At 36.5% G+C, this 20,673-nt stretch overlaps 1 protein-coding gene across 10 annotated transcripts in view; it reads left to right on the top strand.

The window, feature by feature from the left end:
* Positions 1-2,080: 2,080 nt before the first annotated feature.
* Positions 2,081-20,673, top strand: part of LOC105477433 (EPH receptor A6) — a 950,680-nt gene continuing 932,087 nt past the window's right edge. For 9 of the 10 annotated variants that reach the window (XM_071092526.1, XM_011733921.3, XM_011733919.3 and 6 more), the window contains exon 1: positions 2,081-2,468. In XM_071092526.1, the coding sequence (XP_070948627.1) occupies positions 2,081-2,468 (388 nt within the window). The remainder of the gene's footprint in view (positions 2,469-20,673) is intronic. The other variant, XM_011733922.3, reaches the window with a different exon arrangement.

Here is a 20,673-nt window from a genome sequence, read left to right as displayed (position 1 = left end):
TATAAACTCCACACATGGTATCTTTTTAGAAATGATCTGCATGTATTTAAGTTGGTGTGGACACCTTCAAAGAGAGGCAGAGGTGTATGAATTCCTAATGAGGATGAGTACAGTCACCAATCAGAACCCTTCCTCACATTCTCGAAATCGCTTGTATTTCGCATTTCTCTCCACGCAGCAGAATTTTTGACGTGGGACATTTCTTGCTCTCCTCTCTTTCCTTCCAATTTACCGTAAGGCATTAAGTGAAACGTCTTCAGCTACGGTGTGTGGCACAAAAACATCGCAGCGGAGAAAGGCATGGAATGGAAGGGTCCTTTCCCTTCCAAAACTCTGTAAGCGTCAAACGCCAACCCTCGCCTCCTTCATCTCCTGCTCCTCTGACTTGTCAGTGTGCCATTTCCCTCCTGTGCCTTCTGCCCAACTGGAAAATACCGTCTATCCTTTACAATCCGCTACTTTCTCTCCTCTGTTCACATTTCTCCATTGCCATCAACATTTTTTCAAAACATTCCGACGGGTTTTGAAGTGGGGTTTTCAACCTCCCTCGACTGTGATAGCCGAAGTCCCCTTAAGAAAGAAAAATGATGTTGGAAATAATAGTAACGAATAAAGTATCACAGAAATCCCCACCCAAGCGATACGGTTTCCTTGACGCGCCCTTAACCAACCCGTTAAGTTTAGCCTGACAGCATCCCTCCCCTCCTTTGGGTTCCTCGCCTGAGGAGCCGCCTCCACCTGCGAGCGGTGCAGGCATTTTCGTTGTCGACTAACCCCCTCTAGCGCCGAACTGGCGGCATCCGAACCGCGGCTGCCAGGCCGGGAGCAGGCTGGGCTTGGCCGGGCTCTGCAGCGCTCCCGGCTCCGTCCCTGCTCTGGGCGCCCGCCTCGGCCGCGGGGCGAGGTGGTGGGGACCGCGGACGCCGAGGGTCCTCGCAGTCAGCACGCCGTGTTACCCCGGCCCTGGGGCTGGGGCCGCGGAGTCCTACCAAGTGGCCCGCACCGCAGCTTCCGGGCGACCCGAGCGCGGGGAGGGAGTGGGTGCCGCGAGGGGGCGGCTCGTGCAGGGAGAGCCGTCCGCCCACGGCGCCCCTGCGCTGCTGTGGATGTGGCCACGCGCCACTCGGCCCTTGGACTGCTAGGAAAGCGCGGCCCGACGCCACCACGCCGTGGACGCTTGGGGACCCCTGAATCCCAGCGTCAAGGCTGCGACGATGCTCGTGACCTCCACCGCGAAGTCACCTCCGCAAGGCGACGCAAAGACCTCGGCGAGCCCGGGCGCCGTGCACCCGCCACTTTCCAGACTGATGTGACCCCCTTTTGCTGCTTCCTCCCCGCGTTTTGCTTTTCTAGAACTGGAAGCCTCGGATGCGGCTACTGCCCTGAGGCGCTCGCTCTGGTGGTCAAGTTTGGGCGACCCGCGTGGAGGAGGGTCGGGCTGACCGCCGCCGGCGAGCTCTCCCCGGACGGGAGCGCCTGTCCGCGGCACTCATCCCCTCCAGCGGTGGAAATGGGGAGAAGTAAGTGGGAGGCGGTGTCTGGAGCTGACTCCTCTTAAAACGGTCGGCGCCGCTGCTATGAAATGGGCGGCTAAGTGCTTGTGGGACTAAGGGCGGCCTCGGAGATGCCCGGCAAGCGGCTGCCACGGCCAGAGCGCGGCGCAGACGCGGCCGAGTCGGAGGTGTGCGCGGCACGAGCCGCTGCCCACGCCGCTCAGGCCAGGGGCTGAGGGCTCAGTCCGCACCTTGCTCCAACCACTCGCAGCTCCGTTGAGCCGCCTCGTCCGCCTGGCTCTCCTCGCACTGGCCAGAGGAAAGTTCCCGCGACCCCCACGCCTCTTCACAGCTGCTGCGCCTCCCCTGCTTTTGGCTCCGCAAGTGCTCACTTGAGTCGGGAGAGGTCCTCGGGCCGCCCCAACTGCCCGCCCCACCTGGCAGTCCCTCCCCGCCCCCGTCCTCGCGGTGAGGCGCTCCCCGCCCCCTCACTCCCCTCCCCCAAACCACAGCCCGAGCTCGCTCCTGCGCGCGCGCTCTCTCGGGCCCAAGTGAATAGTCCTCGCGCGAGCGGGACACTGTGGTGGATGCAATTCCCCTCGCCTCCAGCCGCGAGGAGCTCCCCGGCACCTCAGGCAGCGTCTTCCTCCGAAGCAGCTGCACCTGCACCTGGGCAGCCTGGACCCTCGTGCCTTGTCCCCGGGACCTCGCGCGGGGGGCGCCCCGGGACACCCCCTGCGGGCCGGGTGGAGGAGGAAGAGGAGGAGGAGGAGGAAGAAGAGGTGGACAAGGACCCCCATCCTACCCAGAACACCTGCCTGCGCTGCCGCCACTTCTCTTTAAGGGAGAGGAGAAGAGAGCCGAGGAGAACCATGGGGGGCTGCGAAGTCCGGGAATTTCTTTTGCAATTTGGTTTCTTCTTGCCTCTCCTGACAGCATGGCCAGGCGACTGCAGTCACGTCTCCAACAACCAAGGTAAGGGACGGGGCGGAGGAGCGGGAGTGGGTGGGAGGAGGAGGGTGTTTGAAGAACCAGGGCACTGGTTGCCTCCGGCAGGTAACTTTGTCCAGGGGTCAGCGTCTCCTGGCTCGCCACACGAGGGGGCTGAGGATGTCCCCTTACCATAGCGCCCTGTCTACACCGCCCGGGACGGTGACCCCACGGGCCAGGATACCTTGTGCTTCTAAATGTCTTTAAATGGTAGCGTGAGCATATCAGCTGCATTTGCGTCCCACCGCTGTCGCCCGTGGGACCGCTCCCCGCTGCTCTGTCTCCACCGGAGGTCAGGCTCTGTGGCACAGACTTAATAGAGACTTCTGGCTCTTGGTGGTCGCTCATCTCAGGGGAACGTGTGGTTCTCCCACATGCCTTCTTGAAAGGCAGGGTGCTCCCGCTGTGCCCCGTGACCAGTTATCAGCCCTTCCCCTCCCCTCCGGTGAGTCTGCCGCCCTCGCCCAGCCTCAGTCCCCAGGCTTCATCTACCATCCGGGCCACCGAAGTAGACTTATTCGAAATTCTTCCTAGACCAGATGCCCCAGATCTGTGTTGGGGTTTCATATTCTTGCAGGCGGGGAGTAGAAAAGCATTTAGGGTGAATTTCCAAGTTGTGAATATCCTATTCATGAAGTCAAGTCACTGACAGATTTCTTGGAGGACTTTGTTTCGGTGGGTAAAGTGGTAAAGTGGAGGTAAACAATGTGTAAAAAGTGATGGAAAACCCTTAGAATATTTGAGCATTTTCCGTTTTTCTATTCATACAGCCTTCATGAAATATATCTCATTGTATTTTTGCTGTGAATAAAGATCTATAAGAATTACCACCTGCATATTCTAAGTCCTTTCAGACTAAGCATGAAACAACCATAAAAGTTTTCCAGCGTGTACCTGGCTAGATGTTCTCTCATTCGTGCTCTAATGACCCACCGATGTGTCCCTTCAAGTATTGTGTGTGGTGGTCAGTTACAGTTATCATTTAACGTATAAGGCATATGTTTCAGAGTCTCGAAGTAATTTGCAGGTATGAAAATGGAGGTCAGATGGCTTGAAAGTGTTCACTTTTTGTGTGACAAGGAAAAGGTTAAGGGAGAAAACAACACAGCATTCTTTTTTGTCATCAACATATATGGCCATTTATTATTCAGAATCAGAATAAAATATAATTATTAAGTTGTCATTTATACAGTGATACTTTGGCATATTTTCCTAATTATTACAGTTATTTTAAACTGACAGAATGCAATCACAAATGTGTAAGTGAATTTGGAAACCATACATAACCCTCATGACTTTGAAGATAGATCACATAATAGATACCAGTTACAGTGTCGTGTTTTGCTGTGGTGGTATATACCATCACACTACATCCTCATTTGTTTTCGAAGACTATTGGTATAAAATATTGAATAGATAGTTACTTCATTTCTGTGAAGATAGAAGATTGTTAAAAAAAAAAGTGTAACGATTACCCTTTTTTGTTATAAGGAGAGAAAACAATTTTTAATAATTGGAAAGTCAGACATTGATATTGTACTTTATAATAGTAAATAGGGATACTAGAGATGAATACTTTGAGAGTCGAGTGTACTAGAAGTTTATAACAGTTGTTCGCATGCAATAATTTCCCCAAACAACGTTTATTTATTTAAATACCAGTGATACATCAGTAACTACCGTAGGCCCCGGGGATACTAACATAAATAAAACAGGTATCTGCATCTACAAATGACCCTAAAGTGCCATTCTGCTAAAATGTGTCCTGTTAAAGCATGAACTTTCAGACATTCATAGTAAATTTAAAAGCATTGAGGTGTTATTTATTAACCTCTTCTAGTAATTTGTATTTGCATATCCATTTTAATGACTTTCTCATAGTATTTACAGAAGTTTGACCTAGAATATATGCCAAACATATGTAATTTATTTATTTTTATTAATTAGCTAAACTTAGTGACTGAGTATTATCCAATTTTCCCATCAGTTAAATAGAAGCATTAAAGATTGTCTACTTAAACTCTTAATTTGAATTTGTGTTGATACACTGATAGCACAGGTTGTGCATAAGAGTACAGTGGGCAAAATAGTACCTGAAGGTTAAATTGGATAAAATTTAGGTGACTTCTTCAAAAGAACATTATAAAGTATAGTCAGAATTTTTATCAGACAAAAATGATTATTTATAAAGTGATGCTTTTACAGTCTAAAGTTATAGTGAATAGAAATTTTTCCTGATGAGATAACTTTCAAATATTGAAATCATCACACTAATGGTTAATAAAATGCTATGTTTCTAAATGTTATTCTTAAAAGCATTTTAGGGATATTTTCCTTATTTATAGTTTCATAATAGGTACAATAAATCAAAGCATGTTTTTAAACCTGGAAAACATGAGACGTTATAGAATTATATGTACTCAACTTGGAAAGATTAATGTTAAATATAAATTTGATTTATTATACACATAAAAATAAACAGTAATATAATTCATATTTAGTTTTGAGAAGATAGTTTTAATTGTCCAATAATTTTCACTTTAAAGGCTAATGGAATGTTTTAATTTTGAAATTTGTTATTTTATAGAGGATAAAGTTACATTTATGTGTAACTTCTTCCTGATTAAAGATATTCACAAAGTAAAATTTTAATGTTATATATCTGTTTTACCAAATTATATGACATCTTTCATGGCTGAAAAGAATGGATTCACCTTTCCCACAACCCCCACCCCAATCCCCATTTTTCCGTTATAAGCAAGGTAAAATGATGATGATAATGACAAAAAAGTAAACTATCTCATTCTTTTAACATGGTGCTGACAGTAACTTGACTGTGGAAAGGATCTCTTCTCTTGTCTTTTAACTGTGTGAAGCTGACTGTAAAGATGAAATAAATCAATTTGACTCTCTCTTCCTATTAACCAAACCTCCTTGAATCGATCAGAAAGTCCAGGTGCTTCCTAGATCACTTCATCTGATTGAATAAGTGGAAACATAAATTGTGTTTAAATCTCTCTCATAGTCCATTAATTTTCCCTGTATTTAAAACCACAGTATTAATTAAGTGTTGGTAATTTTTATTTTAAAAAGATTTTATCTTTTCAAGGAATATAGCCTCTCATTTCTGTACTAGACACTTACATGAATATAAAACACAGTCTTGCTTCGTGTATAAGCTCACCATTTATCGTATATCACAGTGGCCAGTAGACACCAGGGATCCATGTTTTCCAAGATTATTCTGCAGCAAATACAACTTTATAGCCTAAATGAGTTGATGCATATCTAAGGGTGTGGCCCATGCTTTTAAAAAATAATCAATTGCATACTCAAATAATTCAATTAAGTCAAAATATGGTTTGGGTAAATGAGTCTAGTGAACTTATTTTATTACCAATACTTTGTGAGTCGATTTTCCCCCCAGGCAATTCAATGACAAACAAAATAAACAAGCAAAACAATAGTGTGGTTGATTTCATTAAATTTATTAATTTGAGTGAATCAACTGCATAATCCACTGAGTTGTATATAAATACAAGTAAATATAAGCAGAAAAACATCTGTTTAACAAAATTCATGGCCTAAAATTAGTTTTATCCATAAGTTTTATTCACAAACTCTGAATATTGTTCTTATATTTATAGAAATGGAGACATTGAGGAAGTTTTTAAAGAATGTCCAAAAGTGAACATTAAAATACTGAAAATATTAACAATTTTGTTAAATTAGGAACACTGGATTACTTAGAAAGAATGTTTCTGAAAGACCATTTAGAAGAAATTAGTTTTTGAGGATAAACTATGTATAGATGTAGGGGTTCCGGAAATTGTTATCAGATCACTTCTTGTTAGTCATAAGTATAAATACAACTTAGAATATAATTTTACTCTACATTTACAATATAAAGTAATTGTATAATTAATCATTATTGATTAGCATCCACAGTACAGAGATAAAATGTTTTCATGCAGCTCCAGCAGTGATCATCTAAGTGTTGTTTGTTCTGGTCCTGGGATAATACTATATCTAGAAAAAATTTTCTTGCACAGAAATTATACATAATCCTTAAGGAACTCTTCTTCAAACAAAAAATGACATAGATGAATATAGTTAAAGTTAATATAATATTCTTGAGTATAGCACTTCTATATGAATTTCCTAAGGGAAATGTATATATCTTTTGGTACAGGGTAAATTAATGATTAAATTACATCCTTTTACTTCTTTGTTACTTTTACATCACAAAATAAGTGTTAAAAAATATTAGAGTAGAAAGCCTTATGTTTGTTTCTTCACTAATCATTGCTACTATAAACGACTAGTCTAAGTGACTTAAGTACAAAAGATACAAATTTCCCTCTACCAACCCTCTTTCCCTATCACCATTTCAGTAACACTCTCTCTCTCTTTTCCTCTCCTACCTCTCACACACAACTGCTTCTGACTACATGCTTCATTTGTTCTAAATGGTGAAAGAATAGATCCCACTTCACGCTGTTCATCAACCAGGGCCCAACAGGAATAGAAATTTTTTCATTGTACCCTTGACTCACCATCTTGGGATTACAAACATGCTGGAAATCAATATATGTAGTTAAGTGATCAAAATAGGTTGACTTTGTCTAACATACATTGTCAATCATGTAACCAAACAAAATTAATACAGGATCAAATTGCATACCTCTACAGAGTTCTATTCAACTTGTAATTTAATCAGACTGACATTTAAACAAACTGAAGATATATTCTGTTCTTGCATTATTTTATTGAGTATTGTTTTCTGCAATCTAAAATTTAGATTATGGATTTAAAAGAAAAGATAAATAAGGCACGTGCTCTCATGGAATTTGGGTAAATAAAACAGTAAAGGTTGTAAGAATTATGTATGGATGAAGCAACAAAGGCATTAAGAAATAACAAGGGAGATGTGCTATTTGAAATGGGACAGTTGGAAAGACTTTGAAGGTGACATTGAAACCTCATTCTCAGGAAAGAGAAGTCATTCTGCAGAGTGGGAAGAAGTGCATAACACGTAGTGGAAACTGCCTGAGCAAGGGTCTTGAAGAGAAATGAGCTTGACACACTTGAAAAACTGAGTCCGGGGTGACTGAAACTTACTTTGCAAGGAAGAGAGTTGCAGAAAGTGAGGTCTGAAAGATAGTCAGGAACCAGAGTCCTCAGAGTAGAATAAGATCCATGTTAAGAAGCTGAGTTTTTATATTATCCCAGGTAAAACATGAATCTATAGGGAGGTTTTGACCAACTGAGTAAAATGAACCAATTTACCTTTTAATAGCACCATGACTAGTGAACGAAAGCTTAATTGGGAGATGACAAGAGTAGAATTGGGAGTCAGTTGCAGTTTTCCGGACGAGGTGTATGGTGGCCTGGCCTAGAGTGGTGGCAGTGGAGACGGAGAGAAGAAGATGGGTTTGAAATATGTTTTGTAAATAGAATTCATGGGAACATCTTGTCTTTATAGAGAAATACACGCAAGAAGCCCAGATAAATTTTTCATTGTTTCCCCATTAAAATTACCTTACTAAACATTGATAATTGTCAAGGGATAGGGAGGATGAAGTAGAACAAAACCATGTAGCAAGGCTGAGATGTGTATTTTCCACTTTATTCAGTTCAAACAGTAATTTAAAACATAATTTTAATAGGGCAGTTTTGTTATTTCAAACCATTGTACATAAGGTAAACTCATTTGGATCAACAAATGCAATTTGATTCATTTCTGACATGGTAACTTTTTATATGTAGTTATTTTTTGTCGGTGGATGACTGCATAAGTATGTAGGGACATCTTCATTAGGCAATATAGTAAGCCAACAGAGTCTAGGTTTTGGCTAATAAAGAGCAATATTTGAGGATTTGACATATGTACCAGTTTTATTCATCTCTGTTATGATCAAATTACTGTTATTGAAAACACAAATTCTAAGTGATCCTGGATATAGAATGATGTGTTTTCAGATCCTTTCAATTATACTTATCTCTCTATTTTGTTTAAATGAAGGAGTGTTCAGCAAGACCTAGGAAATGAGATTTCAGGGTATGTGATATTTTTGGGGATGGAGTGAGGGAAGAAACTGTTATACTTTTAAGTAAACAGTAGTAAATTTTATGCAATTAAAAATTTTATCTGAGCAATTAATTATTATTTTGAGTTACCTTTTAATACTACTACATGAAAATAATTATTAAATATAGAGAACATAAAAATTCTTAACACTGTTATACACTATTTTTTAGAAAATTCATATTCTGGAGATACTTCATTTAAATGTTTCTGAATGTATTTAAATATATATCCAAATGCAATAAATCTTACATTTTACTTTAGTGCTTTAAAATGTTCTAGAAAATACTATTCTTATAGTTATTTCCTTTAAATAAACTGTATAACTTCTTATAGGCTATACAGTTTCAGTTTTCAACTATAAATTCTCTAAAACAAAATGATTAATTATTTAAGCAGATATTTATTGCCTGCTATATGGCTAGGCAGTGTATTTGCCATACATAAAGGTTCAAAGAGAACTTTTTTTCGCAGAATATATGATCCAGTAAAGAGTTTACAGTCTGTTTCCAGATCTGATAGGAAGAATTTCTGTTTCCTCAAAATCAAATTCAATGAAGTATAAAAGTTTTAAAAACATATTTGTTATATGACAGTATTTACCAATTAGCCCAAATAATAAAGATTTATATACCGTTTATTTAAAAATATCTATTATTTTATTACATTTTATTTTAAAGTTAAGATAATAAGTCACTCAGCAACCATGGATTTAATACCAGGCGTTATGCTAAGTATTGAGGTTACACAAAGATTATCCTCACATTCTGTGGTCTTGAATCTCAGTTAGCATACTGGCATTTTATATTTTGAGTGATCGATATTTATTTTTCAATTACTTGATGGTTTCTATAAGATGAAGAATTTTGTAGTAAATGATGTCGCATGGGAGAAAGGGAAGAGAGTAAAGAATTACTGTGTACCGTTTGTGTTTTATTTGTAAATTGCTTCACAAGACTCTTCTGATGTTAGTTGTATGATTTGACAGATATTCTACTTAATTACATAAAAATGTATAAATATGCATTTTTACAAACATGTTCATATGTACAAAAGATAAATATTTCACACATTTAATGACTTACCATGGACTGATGTGTGAGTTGAGCTTTTGTTCAAAATATGTTAGACTGGCATTTTTTATATATTTTGGTGTGCTTGTTTTTCATGGGTTAGTTACTAAAAAGTGTAATTCATGTTGAAGATGCTAAGTTTCCTATTTCAAATAGTAGCAATTGTATGTTTTAACTGAGCTTTGTGAGAATTGGGATGAAAGTGTGTATTTTCACTCCAGGTCCTGAAAAATATATTGAGCTAGTTTCCCAGGATTCTGAGTCCTCCAGCTTTTGGCCTATTTGGTGACCTGTGCTTGATAGGTGTAATGGACAACTCATTGTGCTTCTTACTATTTCACTTTGTAACTTCAAGTGTAAAAGGCATACTTTTTGATCAGAGGAAATATGAAACAACATTGCCTTAGAAAATGGATATTAAGGAGATAGAAGTATTTAGTCTATTATTTTACTCTTGTGATGTTAGATATCTTTTAGATATCTGGATAAAAAGTAAGATACTTTTATATATAATTTAAAAGTATATTTTAAATAATTTTTATGTAATTTATTATGTTAATTCATTAATCACAGTAAATTATATGTTCTCTCAGGTGACTGTACTATCATATGATACTTGTATTTTGAGCTACACGAGTGTTGCAAAGAGAAGCACATTCTTCGTACGTAGAGTATAACATCTAGAAATAGTAAAAGCACTTACTTTTAATATTTACAAAGATCCATAACTTTTTAAAAGTATAGAAACTTGCCTACTTGTGGTAATTATATTTAGATACATTAAAGCAAGTTAATAAAGATAAATGTTGTGTACTAGGAAATAAAAAAATTGCATTAATATATATTCTAAGTAAAAATTATCTAAGAATAATTGATGTGATTGACCCCGAATTTGAGTGGAATTAGTCTTGGTAGCACCCTAATTTTTATTCTTAAAGAGAGACATATTGTTCCATATGTTTCTATAAAATGACACTAATATTGCAAAACATAATTGAAATTAAATGAGTAAATAGAGAATTTAAGTATGTAGAGGCCAATAAATCAGTTATTCTGAGAACTGATATCTCATACAACTAAAATTGATTTTTAAATACAATGCATAAGGTAAGTGGCTATAAACATACCAACGATTAAAGAAAAAGAGAGTGAGGAGAAAAGCTGATTCGTGGCTCTGTTGTTTAATGATACTATTCATTAAGGATTCTCTCTGGCTGTATATATTGAACCATACTCTGGCCTAGGTCCCTTGATATTATTCTAATATCAATTCATTGATGACAAACAATTTTAGCCAAAACTTTTTTTTAATATTAAAAATCTCTTCTTTCTCTTGAGTTAAAATGTACTTAAATAATATTTATCTCGTGAAGGCAAGTGAAAATAATTAGTAGTTGCCATGAAGTGTGATAAGAAATAGTCGAGCATCAGATTCCATTGTACAAAGTCGTAAAAGAATTTTATCAACTTTTAAAATAAAATGAAATCTATGTATTGGTCCACTTGTTAGCAATCAGCATAATGCCTCATCAAAAAATAAAGTCTGGAATATCTTGAAAAATTGTAGAATACTAGAACATTTAATGAGAGAAGTTCATTGTCACCTAGGCTATTTTGTATGTTAAATTTAATGACGGAACAATCAGACATCTTCATTTTTATCTGAAAAAGAAACAGAACAACTTTGGAAGTATATACTGTTGGTGTAGCACATTTCTTTACATGGTTAGAAAAGAAGTAGAAATTAGCATGCTCCAATTTTATTGTTATTTTTACGATGCCATAGTAGAGCAAAAAGGTACTTATAGTATGATAACTTGTTGTCTTATTGTGCTATGGTATAATAACTTCATTTTATAGGTTAGAAAAAAATGTAGTTCACCTAGGTTATTAAAATAACAGCTTGCTAGTTTGTTTAATAAAAATTACACATGTAAGAACCTTTATAATATTCACTACTTTACGACCAGCAATCTATTTATTTTGTTTATTTTCTTAGATTTTTCAAGAACCCTATTAACCAGAAATGTGGAATTAAATGTAGTAATTTATTTTAATGTTAGTAATCTAAAGTTTTAATAGGTTTATTAAAGCTAAATGGTATATATATATTTTAAATGCTACCAAGCCTTAAAATCAGATAAAATTTTAAACATTTCTGTTTTAAATTTCTCAAATACTTCTTCATTGCAATATATCAGTAGTTATCTTTGGGTTTTTAAAATTTATTTATTTTAGTTTTTTTTTCCTTTTATATAAATATTTAGGTTCTTAATCTCATAGGTTTTATATATAATATACTTTTTTTAGAATTCTCAAACTAGTTCGACAATAAGCAAATATTCATTCAATTTTTAAATGAAATATTTTGACACCTGTTATGTTTGATGTGTTGAGAAACAGGAGACACAAAGGCGGACCACTGCCCCAACTTGTGAGAGCTTACAGTTTAGCTAATGAGGTCAGTAAATATTTAAACAATTTTTAAATATCAAAGTTAACATGTATTCAGCTGTACAGTTGGTGAATTACCATCTACAAACTATTGTTTAGAGAAATGAAAAGTACTGTTCTCAAGGATCTAGGAACTAATATACAGAGACGTTGAGAGTAAATATTCATTCAGTATAGTGGTCATGACCATATGTTAGCCATGATTTGTGTGACTCCTTAAAATGAAATAAGATCTGCCAGCTCCCTCGCCCCTGCCCTCCCACAGAGGACAGTGTGATAAAATTGAAGAGGTATAGCCGAAATTAAAATACAATATAAGATGGATAAAATGAAGAGAAATGATATAAACTTTACATACAAATAAGCTTGAGAACTTGAGAAGCTTGAGTTACACATGGGAAATGAAAATGAATCTCACATTTATCAGGATTTATCATCATGAATATATGAAAATAATTAGAGAATTAAGATGAATGACTCCTCCAGAGACCTCCATTTTTAAGTAACTGAATTAGTTTTTATGCGTTTAAAGATTAAAACTTCTGCATTTAAGGATAAAATATTAATATCCAAGTGAATGTTTTAGATTGAGCATAGAACTTTTAAGTAAGTGATGTGACTTGGCTTTTTTTTAATAAAAGCTTTATCTTACTCTTTAAAAATGTTTTATTTAGTGATGAGAGCTTTCTTTAAAATATAACAACACAAAATCTAAATTTTACTAGATTCTGTATGCCTTTGTTTATTGATTATTTTACCTTTAGATGAACATAAAATTGACAATACATGTATGGTTATGATATATCCAATTTAGAATATTTCTTCAAATACCTGTAGTTACTTGTCATCCCCTATCATGTTAAATGTTTTTATTGTAATTCTCTCTTTCCTAACTGTATTAAATATTTGTTTTTAGCAGTATTGCAGAACTTTGGAATTGCTTGTATTCTTTAATATTTATCTTTAGAAATTAGGTAAATTGCTGTTTGGTAGAGCCTGTATTTTTATATTTGAGAAGCACATAGAATTAGAAATTGCTGCCAGAACTTGGTGTTTCTAAACAGAGAAAAATCAATAGCAGATTACCCATGATTAGCTGTTGACATTTAGATTTGTACTTTTAGAATGTCAAAAAGCAGTGAAAACTATCAATCTAGTTTCTGTATTATAATTATACTCCTATTTTTAAATTAAACATTTTATGACCCTTCTTCCCATATATGTGATATAGCCTTTTGGAAATAATTATAATAATTAAATATGTTGATAAAAATGATGACCTTTAATAATTATTTAAAAAATTAGAGGTCTACTGATAACGCTAGTAGATTATTCCTCATTTTGAATACATCTAGGTTTTTTGGTTATAATTACAGCACTCTAGTGCAGGCATCATTTTTAAATTATGAAAATAAGTATTTTTATAAGGTTAGAGTAACATATTTCTCCTATAATCTTTATACAGTATCTAGCATGTGGTTATTTATTGCTGTCATAAAAGTTATTTTAATTCTGTGCCAGATTATATATCATAAGTCTTTGATGTGTTTTCTCTGATAGTAGATTATTTACTTAGGCTGTCAGAATCCGACTTATAACCAGACTTTACTGAATCGAACGTATTTCCAAAGTCTTCATACCTTAATTCTAAAATATTTTAGATAGACCGTAATACACACATAAGACACTTGTGATATAGATCCCATTTTTTCAAATGCATCTCTAGTTTGGTTGGAAATTCCACTCTAGATGTGGCACTGGAATATAAGAGACTTAAATGGTACCTGTAAAAAAAAAAACCCACCAGTTTCATTTTTAGTATTTTAGTCAATGATCCATTTACTCTCCAAGTCCAAGATTATCCTGTTCAGTGCAGTTGCTTTCAACTTCTGGTTTAAAATATGAACTTGCTCTATTCCAATGCAAAGATAGAGAATATTTTATGTGCATTGGCTATTTTCCGTGTCTTTCCATTAGCTGTTCTTAAATTGGAATGATTATAGTTTATGCTTTTATGTCTTAAGTTCTTTATATAGTCCTTATATATCTCATGTTATTTCCAAATATTTTTCCCAAGCTGTCTTTTAATTATGTTTATTACAGTTTCAAAAACAAAATGGGCTTCAGCCCTCAAGTTTTTTCACTTTTCCTTCTGAGATTTGCTTCTGAAGACTCATGCACACATTGGTCAGTAGGCGATTGTGAAATAAAATATCCATTTACCAATCACTGAATAAGTACTTCATATACTAGTGATAAGCTCCCTGACAAGAGGTTAGTTGTACAATTACAACTAATGTAACTTATTCCTAAATGGGGTTCCTTATCTTCCAATTTAAATCAGCCTAAATCCAGTCACCTAATATACATATGAAGAACAGTGTTTGACACCTGCCTGGGTATAGGTGGATGCCAGAGGGTGGGGAAGGTAAACTCAGGCTTAGGAGGAGCATTTACATGAATGGAAGCTGACACAAAAGCATGGGCATCTGGCTTTACTGCATGTGTGCACTGATCTTAAAGCCTCACACACATATGTAGTCTTCTCATTTGTCCAGCTCTGAGAAAGTTTTTCTTGAGTGGGAAAAGCTGGAAAGCAGTTGAAAGAAAGTTGAGAATTTGAGTAAGAACTAGGATGACTCTCCATGTGAAAGCAAAGAAGTTTTCTTTTCCAGTCCTCATTCCTTAACATTGAATATTTTTGGAGTTTATGATTTTTATGGAACAATATGTATTAGTCTTTTTTGTTAATTTTTTGAGTTAAAAGATGTGTAGAGAACACTTGCCTATCCTATTTGACTTCATTTTCTAGATATGTTATGGCTTCAGGTTAATATATCATGCCTCAGAGGATGTTATGATGGCAAGTATTTCTTTTGAAGATATAAAGTGTGCCGGAAAGCAATTATACAGAATAGTGAAAACTGTTCATATACTTGGATCAATTAATTCCACTTTTATGAATTTAAATTCAAGGGAAATGACAAGGAAAAGGCAGGCCAAGAATTCTATACAAGGATTTTTCATCTCAGCCTTATTTATGAAATGGGAGAATTGGAATCAAAATAAAGGTCCCAAAATAGGAAAATATTTTCACAGAGATAACTTTATTTATTTGAAAAAAGACTCTTCAACAAGGGCATGTGCATCAACAGGAGTCCCAGATTCCTTTGCATGAATTACATGGGTAGACTTATTGGGCTGCTAAGAGAGAACATAAGAGAGGTGACAGGAGAATAAGGAAAGAAGGCTTGCAAGAACAGTCTAATGGAGTTTCAGGGGTTACTTTAGAGTGGCTAAGAAGACAGTTAAAAATTCATGATTATTATTCTATTTTGGGTTGTCTTTGTGGCTAGGATGTTTACTCTGTCTTCCCCCCAACATCTTTACTTTGAAAATTTTGCCAATCTGTTACACTCTGGAAAAATAAGAATATAGAAGAGAGTAATAAAAGTTCTCTGAGAAAAGAAAATCAGTTGCCCCCATCCCTGCGAAAAGAAACAAACAAACAAAAAACAAAAACAAAAAAACACAAAAAACAAAACAAAAAAAACCCTCCTAAACATACCAGAGTTTAGTTAAGTGGGGTTCTACTAAACTTTTGCCCTATCCATTTAGGCTGTTCAGAACAACAGCTGGGCTAGGAATTTTATTCCCATCTGATACTAAAATGAGTTCCTAATTCCTTCAGAGGAGATAACATGTACCTATTTAACATGACGGCATTCCCACAGAATTTACAAAGAGCAAAGGAATGAAAGAAAACGAAAAAAAGCTACCTATGTGTCCACGATGTGTGCTCTTTTATCAGGAAACTCAAGTCAAGAGTTTGAGAGGTGGTGTTTAGGGATACAAAAGAAATCTTAAAGGTAACCTTAAGGATATGGAATCCACTTTCATATGCTTTAGACACACCCAGCTCCCCTTCGTTTTTATGAGTGCTTAAGAGTGGCTTGTCCGCCTGTCCTTGGTTCCTGGAAATAAACCCTGGAATCAGATATTTGACCAGGGTTTCTGGCCAGATTAAAATGGTGAAGTATTTTAGCAAAAGTGAGAGAGATAGGCTGTGTCTGTCTCCATCTGTGTTTTCCTGGATGATCAACACTGTTTCATTCCCGAACACCTCCACAGCTCCATCATTCTGAGCTTCCTAATCTGTTTTGGTGGTTTTGCACAGCCACCAGTCTAGACTGTCCTTGCTGCCTGATATCCAGCCAAGAGCTGACTACACATTCTTCTTGATTTTTGGCAACCAGAGGGTTAATTTTTATCACATACTCTTACTGACAAATGAGTTTCCATTTTTGAATGGCAACACTTGCAGATCTAGAGATAATGCAAAAAATAGTGACTTATACAAAGTTGGGGTGCCTAGGGTCAGGAAATAGATTTCTACGTATAGACGAAGCTCTAGACTCACATTTATTGGCTGTGTTTTGGAGGTTGGAAGCTGTCTCAGCCCAACTTTATAATGGTTGTGAAAGGGTGCACTGAGGTATGAAGAACAAGCACCTCACATTTTATCTTAGACTAAGGATCATCTGTTTATCAAGAACTTTGCTTAAAATATATGAAAGTTCCTTTTTAAAAAGAAATTTCATGGGAGTAGAGGAGAATCATTCATTTTATGTTTGGAAACTTAAAAGGGAAAATATTACCCCACATAGTCCAGAAGGTAAGGAGTACAGTTAAATATATAATCATCTCATTTTACAGATGAGGAGACTGAAGCCTAGGGAGAATGAATAATTACTCTGGGGTCACATAACTAGAAGCAGATCCAGAATTTGAACTCCAGACAGTTTAATTCCTGTCAAAAAATATGTGCTCTCCCTCACTACAGGATGCTCCTTTTCCAGTAAGATTATACTAGAAATAGCTGGATTAGGAGGAATATGTGCCCTTCGTAAGTACCCAGAGGAAAAGAGGTGTGGTCATTTGCTTGCCCTCCTCTTCTTGGGAATTACTGATAATTTTAAAACATTTTGGTATTCAACAATTAGTGCTTTATTTATGCAGCAATTTATGGCTGTATGGGAGCTCTCTTCCAGTCTCAAGTGGAAATAGATGTAGTATTAGATGTAGTATCTGCTGCCTGTCACCTTGTTCCTTTCCACATTCTGACTTGAAGATTGAAATTCTGTGTTAAATGCTGATGAGTATCACATTAATACATAGGAAATGGAAATATATTTGAAATAAATATTGTATGTTATGTCCGAGTTACTGAATTTTGCTTAAAATTTCAAAATAGCTTACCTAGCTATTACTGTAGTTCTTATAACCTTTCAGGCAGTTACTTATACCCTGATCTAATACTGTCCGTATACACATACACGCGGATGCACGCGTGGGCGTGCACACACACACACACAAATGGTATGCTGTTTGCTCCGTAAACAAGTTCTCTTTCACTGGAGTGCAGTGGTTCACATAATCCTAAGTATCTCACTTTAGTGCTGTAATGAAAATAACTATAAATTTAAAGTATGTGTACGTTTTTATTTTTTCTGCTATAAGTCAGGTCATATTACATTAAGTATTCTGAATATAACTTGCTTGAGACTAGTTATTAGGAATATCAATTCTAATTTAGGTTCAGAACAAATGGATAACATCAGGTCTTTGTGCTTACAGAGGCTGTTTCCCTGAAAAACTTGAACATATTTTAAATTCAGCAGTCTTTCTCACTAATGCGCATATAAAAATGTATTGTATCTCCACTTGATAGAGGATTTGACATACCAGAAAAAAAAGAAAATACCAAATACTTTTCAACTGTGTATATTAACTTAATTCTACCACTTCTTCATTTTTATTCCACCTCTCTAAAGTAACTAAGTAGCATAAATTACTGTACTTATTTTACTAATGGAATTTATATGAACGTTAAGTTACTTGGCAAAGCTGATAAGGCAAATTAGTAACCACAAAGGAAAAATAAAGCAGGTTTTAGGCCTGTCTGATCCATGTACTTTCTATTAATGAATGGGAAAGAGAATTTCAGGAAAACTTCTAGAATATTAAAATGTAAATATATTACATGTAAATATTATTTATCTTTAAGTCTTGAAAATATTTAAACACATTGAATCTATATCTTTTGTAAATAATCTGTTTTAAAAGTAATAGAAAGATTATTTGGAGAACAATTCTTAGGGGCAAGGGGAAATAGGGGGACATTGATCACAGGATATGTAGTTACAGTTAGAAAAGTGAAGTAAATTCAAGAGATCTGCTGTACAGCATGGTGAGCATAGTTAATGATGATAAAGTAGATGTTACGTGTTCTCACTGCACAAGTGATAACTATGAAGGTAATGCATTTGTTAATTAGCTACATTTAACCATTCCATATTTTATATATATATGTACACACACACGCACACACATATATATGCTTCAAAAAATCATGTTGTACATGATAAATACAATTTTATCTGCCGATTTAAGAAAAATAATTGCTTTCCCTGTATTTTATATTCCCTGAATATTTTTAAAATCAGAAGCTAATAATTATGATTTTAAGTAATATTGTTATTTTTACTCTCATTTTATTTATGTATATTAGTTTTATGGGTATAAGACCATTTACTACGTGCTTTTGCTTCTTTGTTTATCACCTGCTTATTAATTTGTCCTGTATGTTTAAACTGTATGCTAAACACTATATAAGCTGTCTTGATTAATGAGCAGTAATGAAAACTTAAGTACCTACTGAGAAGCCACACAGTTTGAATCATCAGCCCCTGATCCTCCCCCATGTGGGCTACTTTTGATTTTCTTCCAATTTGGATGTATTACAGCACCTGTCAAGTCTTAGTGTCTGTAAGAATTGTTGCAGAACTTGTTCTCCTGAGCCCACTCCAATGAGTTGGATTTAGTGTCTATGAGACAGTGTTTGTGATTGTTCTTTTTTTTTTTTGTCAATTGGCATTTTTATTAAGAATAAAGATCATCCATTCCTGTAATGTATGTTATTATTATTATTATACTTTAAGCTCTAGGGTACCTCTGCACAATGTGCAGGCTTGTTACATAGGTATATTCATTTTTAATAGGCATCCTTGTATGATTTATTTGCAGATGGTTTGAGAAACCCTGACTTGGGCATCCTTGTGTGTATCATTCAAGTTCTTTGCAAGCAATAGGAATTGAAGCTAGCTAACATAAACAGAAAATAAATTACTTGTAAGATATTAGATACAAGTCCACAGAATCAAAGAATATCTTAGAAAACAACTTTAGCAAATGATGTCAACCAGTGCAACACCTGAAATGTAGGCATCAAGAATTACTCATCAGTCCCCTTGGGTTGAATTGATTTCAACTCTGCTTCCACTCCTTGCGTAACTCAGCTGAAAACTCTCAATGCTGCAAGAGGAAATCTGATTGGCCTTGACTGGGTCGAGCCCCTACATCATAGAAAGAGTAGAGTCTTTTGATTGACGACCTTACCATGGCTGGATGCTATGTGGGAAAAGTAATTCCTTAAAAATGCTGTCACTAAAACAAGTGGAATGGGTAATGGATGGCCAAAACTCACCATATATCTAATCACTTCACTGCTCATGTAATTATCCAAATAACTTCTTTCAGATTTTAGCCCTCATTTTAAGAACTCGATTTGGAAGTGAATATGACTTTAACTAAGAGTCTATAGAGTTTAACAGTTCAGCCTAGGATGCCTATGTATAATTTTACTACTACCATCGATAGAATATTAACAATATAGAATGCATATTATGATAGAATCATGAAGCTAAAAGCTAAAGTCCCAGTAGGTTAGCATATATTTTCTTTTCCCCAAGTGTAATTTGAAACATTCTTTGTCCTGATAAAGAGACGGAGTCTCGCTCTGTTGCCCAGGCTGGGGTGCAGTGGCACAATCTCGGCTCACTGCAAGCTTCGCCTCCCGGGTTCACGCCATTCTCCTGCCTCAGCATCCCAAGTGGCTGGGACTACAGGCACCTGCCACCACACCCGGCTAATTTTTTGTATTTTTAGTGGAGACGGGGTTTCACCATGTTAGCCAGGTTGGTCTCTATCTCCTGAACTTGTGATCCACCTGCCTCGGCCTCCCAAAGTGCTGGGATTACTGGCCTGTGCCACCGCACCTGGCCTGTCCTAATAAAACTCTTATTCTGCAGTATAGACGATAAGGAAATATGTAGGTGACCTGAACTTCTAACTTTTCTTTTACAAGAAATTTGACTTTTAGCAAATGGCTTATGCTAAGTCCACAGTTTCAGTACATTCAAATTATTGTATAATATTTTGGCTGTTGCTGTTGGCCTGGTTAATATGAGAAAATTTGTGCCACACAATATCGTGCCCAATATTGATTTGGCTTCCATGTACAATTATTATGCTTTTAAAAATAAATTGATTCCTAAACTTTACAACAAAATCAATATACTTCTAAGTCTAGTATTTTTTATATAACCAGTAACTGACATTTTAAGGAACTTGGATTTTAAGACTGCCAATGTTTCATCTAAGAAAAATTTGAGGAGAAGATTACTTTTCCATGGGCTGCCTTCCTGCGTGCAACAGTATAAACTATGAGTTTTTG

Source organism: Macaca nemestrina, chromosome 2 (assembly GCF_043159975.1).
Source record: "Macaca nemestrina isolate mMacNem1 chromosome 2, mMacNem.hap1, whole genome shotgun sequence".
NCBI classification, from domain to species: domain Eukaryota; kingdom Metazoa; phylum Chordata; class Mammalia; order Primates; family Cercopithecidae; genus Macaca; species Macaca nemestrina.
The sequence above is the reverse complement of the archived record's forward strand: the minus strand, read 5'-3'. Positions and strand labels throughout refer to the sequence as shown.